Below are 9,651 nucleotides of genomic sequence, written 5' to 3'. Positions count from 1 at the left end.
ATGTGATAATGTAATTAAATTACTATTTTTAATTTTTTTCTTTTTTTTAATAAAACTCCACTTAAAATTGATAAATAAGGAAATTCAATTATCATACCCATAATTAATGCCGAATAAATTAAAGGTTCGTTCGGAAACACTGTTCCTGTAATTCCAAGCATTATTGGAGTGTTTCTTGCTGAAGTTGTCATTGAAAATAATACAAAATCTTTGTAATTTAATTTAAAAAATTTTGAAATAATCTTAACTAAATAATATATTACAAAAAAGAAAATAAATACTGAAAATAGTAATAACAATAATATAGATAATATATCAACAATAGTTAAAATATTTACCGCGGATAAAGAAGAAACTATTAAAACTAATGAAATGTTGATTAAAATACCTATAAATTTAAATGATCTTTCTAACCATTTTTTATTTAATAATTTTAGCAATATAAAATGTAATAAAACCCCTAATACAAAAGGGATTAAAAACCAATCAATTAAAGTTGAAAACATTTCTATAATACTAATACTAACACTTTTTTTCATAAAAATAGATAAATATATTGGATATAGCAATATTTGAATAATCATATTGATTGGAATTAAAAGTGAACCCAAACCAATATTTCCTTTTGCAACTCTTGTAAATCCTAAAAACCAATCTGTACAAGGTGCCATAAAATAAATTAATAGACCAAGCATTACTAATTCATTTCCTCTAAAAAAAGCATTTGAAATTATAAAACCAATAATTGGAATTAAAATAAAATTAGTTGCTAAAATAACTCCTAACAATTTATAATTTTTAATTGAGTTAAACAAATTTTCAAAAGGAGTTTCTAAAAAAATTAAAAAAATCAGAATAAATAACATGTAATCTGTATAATTTGAAATAAAAACAGATAAGCCATGAAAAATAAATCCTAGAATTGAACCAAGTATAATTGATACTAGAAAAATAATTGGCATCAGATATTCTTTTTTCATTTTTCTCTTTTAACTTTTTACATTATTTATTTTTAATTAAATTAACAATCACACTCATTATCACAACAAGACAAATCGTCTAAATAAAAATTCATACTTCCGTATTCTTCAATTGTTTGTTGAACTAAATCTGAATTTTCAATTCCTAATTCTTGAGAAATTTTTTTCCCTACAATGACAAAACGTTGTCTAAATTTATATATAAAACAAAAAATTACATTTTTGTGTCTTACTTGTGGACCTACTAAAAACAAATTTTTAGTGATTGTGGATTCATCAAAATCATTTAATTCAAGTATTCCATCTTTATAAGAAAATAAATTTTTAATTAACTTTAAACTTGATTCAAATCCAATTGCTAAAATTGGTTTTGATTTAGTTTTAAATACATCTCCTGATTCACAAATAACATTATACTCAAAATTATTTAAAGTGATTTCTTTAACTTTTTGAGATGTATGAATTGTAATGTTTTTTTTAGTTTCTTTGAATCTATCTTTAGTGTAAGGAGATAATGAATAACTTGAATCACTTCTTAAATCTCCTAACTCTTTACAAGATTCTAAAATAATTGATTTCTTATTTAATTTACTTAATTGAATTGCAGAATCTAATCCTGATTCATAGCCTCCAATAATTACAAAAGAATCTCCTTTTATCTTATTAAAAGATTTAATTTGCGAGTTATGAGTACAATTTTCAGAACCTTTGATTTTATTCAATTTAGGATATTGAAATTCACCACCTGCCCAAATTAAATATTTTGCAATATAGGTGTCTTTTGAACTAACTAATCTAAAAGTTCCATCCTCTAATTTTTCAACATTAATAATATCAACTCCAAAAGTAACTTTTAAATCATATTCTTCAGCAACTGATTCTAAATATTTAGAGTATTCTAAACCTGTAGGATGCTCAGTATCTAAACTATAAGCTGGAGAAGTATCTGGAGAAATTGAATTTAAATCAGGTGCATTAAAATAATTTCCAGTAAAACTAGGAGAAAGTAATCTCATAGTCTTTGGCCATTTCTTAAATGAAGAACCAACTGAATTTCTTTCTAAAATTATATAATCAATCCCCATTTTCATTAAAACAACACCCATTCCAATTCCTGCTGGTCCTGCTCCTACTATTATTACTGATTTTTTTAAAATTTTTTCTTTCATCGTTAATAAAATTAATTAATAATTATTATCAATAAAATAAAATTTAATTCTTTTTTTTTCGGAAAATTTAACAACAAATCCCGATAATACTCATACTGTTTTTGGCGCAATTCAATTTCACGGGGCAAGCCCTCACTAATGGAGTGGGTGAGGGTGTCGAATTTGTCAAGGATGGAAACGATGCGGGCTTGTTCGGCTTCATTTTTAGGAATAGGTATATTGTATTCCATAATCTTTAACTTGTTGCCACGAGGCATTTTTGCGCCCTTAGCATGCTGCATATTGTATTCAAAGTTCTTTGTGTTTCCGCCAATACTTGATACAAATTTTCTGCGGTTTTAGTAGAAACAAATGAACTTACGTTTTTATCCGTAATATGAATCACAAGCACATCACCGTTCGTGCCACCAATACGATCTGTATGCCAAATCTTCTTTAGATATGGACGTATATTACCGATTAAAATATCACCTTCGCGGTATTCTGTAAGGTTGCCAGATGTTGGAACATGGCTTGATTCTTCTTTTCCAGCGCGATTTTGCAGAAGGTTATCAACCCCGACATAATTCGTTTTATCCAGTTGAGCATGGCTTATGCGGGTCTTGGAGTATTGTGCAATTTGTTTAAACCGCAACATTGTGGTTTTCCACTCCACCTCATCCTCATCAAAAGTCAACAGTTGATCCCGATAATAGGTGTATTGTTTTTTGCGGGCGGTAAGCTCGGTGGTAAGCTCGGTGGTAAGCTCGGTGAAGGCGTCTAAAATTCGCACAATCTCCGATTGAATTTTCAGCGACTTTTTTGGATTATTCGGGCATGGGATGGGGATAAGTATTTTTTCAACCTAAAGAGTATTTTGCTTTCAGTATCAATATGTTTTTTAAAGCAGGGTAATCGATGAAATCATAACCTTGAATGCCAGAATAGACATGGCTTTTATACACTTTAATATATCACTAAATCAATATCAAAATTTATAAACATTGCACGAGATTCAATAATACCAATTTTATTATAACCGCATACATTTTTAATGGTAGAATTTCCTGTTCTATGAAAAACCAAATCCAATAATTTGCACCATCAGTTGTCCAAGAAATATATTCTCCCTCAAGAATCGTTTACTAATCTTTTTATTTTCTTCTTGTATAATTTTTTGCAGCCTTTGGGTGACTCCGTTGTAAACTACAGGAATTTTCCAGATATTATCCAACTAGGTATTCTTTTGACATCACACGACCACGTTTCAATGTGCCTATATCCCCCAACGGCATCCACTCCACCTCCGCACCATCCAATAGTTTTTCTAAATAGTTCGGCTTGCTCATTTAATGCTCATTTATTAATCTGTGCAATAATTTTATCAATGTCGCTACGAAGCCTATCAATTTTCTTAACTGTCGTTTTAATCTCCGAATTCAACTCCGTAATATTAATCACCTCGCGTGTGTCCTTTGCCTCTACATAACTGCTCACTGATAAATTATAGTCATTCTCCTTGATCTTTTTAAGAGGGACAGATTGGGCGATATGAGCGATATTTTTCTTACTATCAAACACATCCATGATTTTTTTAATATGCTCATCAGTCATCACATTATTATTGGTTTCTTTTTTGAAAAATTCTTCACCGCTAGCATCGATAAACTGGATGTTGGTATCGGGCTTGTTTTTCGCCAGCACCAAAACCGTTACCGCAATGCTGGTGCCATAAAAAAGATTAGGCGCAAGGGAAATCACCGTTTCTATATAATCATGATCTACGAGGTATTTTCGGATTTGCTGTTCTGCGCCACCGCGATAGAAAATACCGGGAAAACAGACAATGGCTGCACGCCCCTTGCTGGACAAATAACTGAGTGCATGCATTATAAAGGCAAAATCTGCCTTGGATTTTGGTGCGAGCACACCGGCTGGGGCAAAGCGGTCATCATTAATCAGTGTTGGATCGTCCGACCCAATCCACTTCACCGAATAAGGCGGATTAGAAACAATCGCATCAAAAGGCTCGCCATCGCCAAAATGTGGATTCATAAGTGTATCGCCTCGCTTAATAGAGAACTTATTATAGCCAATGTTATGCAAAAACATGTTCATGCGGGCAAGGTTGTAGGTGGTGTGATTGAGTTCTTGACCGAAAAAACCTTCATCCACAATATCATCATTAAAAATTTTCTTGGCTTGCAGCAACAATGAACCAGACCCACAAGCGGGGTCATAAATTTTATTAATCCTGGTTTTGTTATGCATCGCCAGCTTTGCAAGTAATTTGGATACATGTTGTGGAGTGAAAAACTCACCACCAGACTTTCCCGCGTTTGCGGCATAGTTATGAATGAGAAACTCATAGGCATCACCAAATAGATCAATCTGACTGCCATTAAAATCCTCAAAATTCAACTCAGCAACTCCTTTAAGAACAGCACTCAAGCGGGAGTTTTTTTCTTTCACTGTGCTGCCAAGACGAATATTGGTGGTATCAAAATCGCCAAACAGACCCTTGATATCATCTTCGGAATCGTAGTCACTTGCTGATTTTTCGATTTCTTTAAATATAGTGGCGAGGTCGGTATTCAAACTTTCATTGTTATTGGCATTTTTAACGACATTAACGAAAAGCTGACTAGGGGAGATAAAGTAGCCCTTTTCTTTAATTACTTCGTGTTTGATTTCGGGAGTGATGGCATCATCAGAAAACTCAGCATAATTGATGCTCTTATTACCAGCTTCCATGTGGCTAGTGAAATTTTCACTGATGAAGCGGTAGAAGAGAGAGCCAAGCACATACTGCTTAAAGTCCCATCCATCGACTGCACCTCTGACATCGTTAGCGATTTTCCATATTTTGTTGTGTAGCTCAGCGCGTTGTTCATGACTTGTCATGACGATGTCTCCTCTTTGATTTCTACTACTTTCAATAACTTTTCATTTCATCACTAAGAATCTAAAAGCCCTCGAAGCCATTTCTGCAACAAAATAACTTCTTTGTCGTTAAGGCTGTGGCCGAGGGTTTCGTCTTCATACCAATTAATATTGAATCCCCTATCCGCGAAAACATGGCGGTGCTGATCCCCGAGTTTGAATGGAACCACCAAATCCTGATGACCGTGAGCCATGAAAATCGGAAGGGTTTTATAATGATCTAACGAACCATCCTCTATTTCATTGATACTAAGATGATAAGCGGACAAGCAGATAAGCCCCGCCAACTTTTGTGGATAGTGCAACCCTGCTTCCAAACTCATTGCCCCTCCCTGCGAAAAGCCCCCTAATACAATATTTTTGGCGGGGATGCCTTCCTTGACCAAGTCATCTAAGAGTTGATGAATGATTGACACCGAATGAGTGATGCTTTGCCTATCAATTTCCCTTTCAAAATCCATGCTAAGAATGTCATACCAAGCCCTCATCACCATTCCCCCATTAATTGTTACAGGAATGGGAGGAGCGTGGGGCAAAATCCATTTGAGCTGAACCTCCTTCAAATCTAAATTCAAAAGACGGGGAAGGTCTTCAAAGTCATGTCCATCCGCTCCTAATCCATGAAGAAAAATAATGGCATGGGTGGGCTTACCCGATGGTGAGACAACAATCACTTCCAACTATCGATGATTAAAAAAAGCATCATTCAATACTTTAATTGCTTTCTCGTAATTTTTTCGGTCGATAACAAATTGCATGTTGACCTGCCTTAATGATTGGCTCATGCACATAACACTGATTCGATTTTCACCAAGGGCAGTCGCCGCTCTTTGAAGAACCCCAGGAACTGCGATATTCGTTCCAATCACACAGACGACAGCGATCTTTTCAATGGTGAGTGATTGATACTTCTTTTTCTTCAAAGACTTAATGAGTTCCCGAGTTAGACTCTTCTCCCAAATCACTTGAGAAATACTATTGGCATTGGTCGTCTTAATGACATAACTAATATTGTGGTTGTAGAAAATATTGGATATCTCATTGTCAATACCCGGCGTGCCCACCATTTTGGGGTCGTGCACTTCCACTAAAACCATTTCTTTGGAACCCGTGATGATCTCCACTTTAGCCTTCATGCCCTTGTAATCCCTTCTAATGCATGTTCCAGAATGATTGGGCTCAAAGGTGTTTTTCAAACGCAGGTTGATTCCGTTTTTTTCCAACGGTTTGGAGGCTTGGGGGTGGATCGCCTCCATCCCAACATCAGCTAATTGATCCGCTACATCGTAATTGGTGTTGCCTACTGGCTTAGTGTTCTTTTCCCCTGCGATGGACGGATCGGCTGATGAAAGGTGATACTCCTTATAAATGGTGACCTCGGGAATGGTTTTTTTCAATTTTTTCTTAATAAGAATTGACACTTTGCTAAAAGTAATATCGGAATACCCACGGTCGAACCTCCTCATTAATCCTTCCGTTCCTTTCACATAGCCAGTTACAAAAGAAATTTGTTTGGAGAAATCTACCTTTTGTAGCCTTTCAAGCAATCGCTCATCAACGGTTAAGTTTCTTGAATCGCTCCAGCCACTCATATCGATGAATTCGGCTTGATACCCATGGGCTTCCAAGATTTTAGCTGAATTGTAAGCGGAATGCACCTCCCCAATTGAAGACAAAATTTCTCTAGCTGCCAGAAGGATATTTTCTCGCAAAACATAGCCCGAGGTGAGCACGCTCTCCAAGTCCTTTAAAAGAAATGTGATCGCATTAATCCGTTCTTCAATGAACCGATTTGCCTCTATTACATTTAAACCTATTCCATCAAATTTGCTGTTGATCGTTTTTAAATTCTTTAAAAGTGCACGGATGGAGGAATCAAAACCCTTTTTTTGTACAAACTTATGGTAGATACCTCCCTCTTTGGTTTTTTTATTTTCCAGAAGTTTATTTGTCACTCCCGCATAGGCAGAAACCACAAAAATGCGGTTGTAGGGCGATGATGGTAGGGTGAAATTACTTTTATTTAAGATGACATTGTTAAGCACTTTGTCAAACTGAATCATTGACGTGCCGCCTATTTTTTCAACACTAATCATTGGAATTATGGATCGACTGTAAATCCTCCGTTCGTGTAGCTTGCCTTCACATAGCGATTGCTATAGTTGAAATTCAATGCTCCTTCTGAAAGATTAACTGAAACCCACCAGGCATTATCGTTTTCCTTGCTAATATAAACCTCTCCTCTCGTGAATTGAGTAGGTTCATTCATCAATTTGTAATAATACACTTCCAACTGAGAAGGGAATGCATCATTGGTAAAAACATGATTGTTCGTTGAAGTGGCATTTTGTAATTTAATAAAAAGTCTGCTGTCGTATTCTTTAAAATCAACATTCCATCCATCGTGATAATAAATGTCATCTCTTTGATTGAATAAGAAAAGCCGATCAGCTCCAGCATTGGTAGACTCCAATACGGGAATATTGTAATCATGATTAGCTATGCCACTGGATTGCAAATTATAAGTGAGATCGTCAAAAAGATAATAATCATCGGTTCCCGGATATTTTTTTTTAAATGAGTCCTCATCTGGATACGTTGAACCGCAACTTGAAAGTATGAAAATAATAATTAAAAGAAGAGAAATAAAGTATTCAAGAGAAGACGAATTGGAAGCTGGACGACTTTTAAACACCGTTCAAATTCTAACATGTTTAAAAATCAAAGAATTCTTCGAAATCAGCTTACTTGATAGCGAAATAAGTAATAAAGTTATGCCACTTGAAAGTAATTGAGACCTCTTTAAATCCAATTTCTTTTAATTGCTTAATGTAGGTATCACTAAAATTGGGAAGGAGCACTTTATCAAGAGAATCCTTTTTGCGTGCAATTTCAGATTGGGTGTAATTGTTTTTTTTCTTGAAATCGAAATAGGATTTTTGAAAATGTTCATTCATTCTTTGACCACGCTCTTTAATCTTCTCGCTCAAGACGAAGCCGCCCTGTTTTTGAAGTGCTTGATAAATTTTTCTCAAAAGCTTCAGTCTCTGATTGGGGGGAATGAATTGCAATGTGTAATGCATGAAGATCATGGAGCAGGGTTTCATCTCAAGTTTTCTTAAGTCTGCACAAGTAAATTCAATATTCAATTTTTTCTTATCAGCATTTTGCTTGCTTTCTAACTTCCTCACGGCTTGGGTAATCATCGCTTCAGATTGGTCAACTCCAATAAATTGTGCTCGTTGGATTTTTTTATTCATAGAATTTTCCATTTCTAACAAAAAACTTCCCGTAGAGCATCCAAGGTCGTAGATTGAGTGAATTCCATTTTTACTAAATCGGGATTTGGATCGTGTTGCGAGTTTTACCGATGGGATTTGATTTAAAATCATTTCAGCGAAGGAAATGCTTAATTTCATTACATGGTGATAGTGTGGAATTGACCTTAGCAGCATGTCATCAAAAACCTCTGCAACCCTTTCGTCAAACACAAAGGAAGTAGGATAAGGAGGCTTCTTAAAAAGTTTGTCTTTCATAAAGACTATCAATTGTTATTTAAGCGATAAATAATCATCTTTCTCGAACACATTGAGAAAAGGGTTTTCCTTTTCAAGATGATTGTGCAGGTAATCCTCCACAGATTCTTGCAAAGTATGCTTAATTTTGAAATATTCTCTCCAGTCAACCATATTGGCTTGCGTGAAATATTGATAATTTTTTCTTAAGCTTTCTGGAGTAGGGATGTATTGAATATTTTTTTTCGCAATGGGGATCACCAATTCTTTGAAAGTGGAAGCCTTTCCTGTCCCTAAATCAAATAAAAAGGACTGTTCATTCATCTTGTTTTTTTTAATTTCACCTAATCGAGTCATCAATAAATACATAGCAACACAAACATCTTTGATATAAACAAAGTCCCTTTTCTGCTCACCGTCTTTGAAATGGGGGTTATGCGATTGAAAAAGTTTGACTTCCCCTTTTTTTTCCATTTGTTGATAAGCATGATAGACCACCGATGCCATTGACCCCTTATGATATTCATGAGGACCAAAAACATTAAAAAATTTAATGCCCGCATATTCGGGAGGGGTGTTTCCTTCAATGATCTGTCTTTCCACCCACAGATCAAAAAGCTGTTTGGAATAACCGTACTTATTAAGCGGGGTTAGCTTCTTGATGTCGGGGTAATTTGGGAAGTCTTTTGATTGGTGAAAATTACCATAGGTGGCAGCCGAAGAAGCATAGATGAAAGTCGATCCTTGATCCGTGGCTACTTGCCAAAGCCTCTTAGAGAATTCATAATTATTTGAGAAGAGAAAGTCCATATCCTTTTCAGTGGTGGAAGAACAAGCACCGAGATGGATCATCACATCAAACTTATTTTTTTGAATGGTCTCCCATAGGTTTTCAACTAAGATAATGTCACTAAAATGGAGATTGCGGACATTTTTCCATTTTTCCTCTGTACGAAAGCGGTCGCAAAGAACAATGTCGTTGTAGCCTTTTTTGTTAAGGTACCAAAGAAAGGCGCTACCAATGAAACCCAATCCCCCAGTGATTAAAATTTTTTTTCTTTCCAT

General features: G+C 35.1%; 2 protein-coding genes across 2 annotated transcripts; both read right to left on the bottom strand.

The window, feature by feature from the left end:
- Window positions 1-3,484: 3,484 nt before the first annotated feature.
- LOC132557320 (type I restriction enzyme EcoprrI methylase subunit-like) lies at window positions 3,485-5,032 on the bottom strand. The gene has a single exon (XM_060221805.1). It carries the CDS (start codon window positions 5,030-5,032, stop codon window positions 3,485-3,487), a length of 1,548 nt encoding a protein of 515 aa, XP_060077788.1.
- Window positions 5,033-8,622: 3,590 nt separating this feature from the next.
- Window positions 8,623-9,651, bottom strand: LOC132557319 (ADP-L-glycero-D-manno-heptose-6-epimerase-like). Its single transcript, XM_060221804.1, has one exon. It carries the CDS (start codon window positions 9,649-9,651, stop codon window positions 8,623-8,625), a length of 1,029 nt encoding a protein of 342 aa, XP_060077787.1.

Source organism: Ylistrum balloti, unplaced genomic scaffold (assembly GCF_031769215.1).
Source record: "Ylistrum balloti isolate Yb309-2 unplaced genomic scaffold, AGI_CSIRO_Ybal_v1 Utg370658, whole genome shotgun sequence".
Classification (NCBI taxonomy): domain Eukaryota; kingdom Metazoa; phylum Mollusca; class Bivalvia; order Pectinida; family Pectinidae; genus Ylistrum; species Ylistrum balloti.
The sequence above is the reverse complement of the archived record's forward strand: the minus strand, read 5'-3'. Positions and strand labels throughout refer to the sequence as shown.

Bases quoted from the DNA above. Each gene is read 5' to 3' on its own strand.
- LOC132557320 (XM_060221805.1), bottom strand. From the start codon at position 5,032: ATGACAAGTCATGAACAACGCGCTGAGCTACACAACAAAATATGGAAA.
- LOC132557319 (XM_060221804.1), bottom strand. From the start codon at position 9,651: ATGGAAAGAAAAAAAATTTTAATCACTGGGGGATTGGGTTTCATTGGT.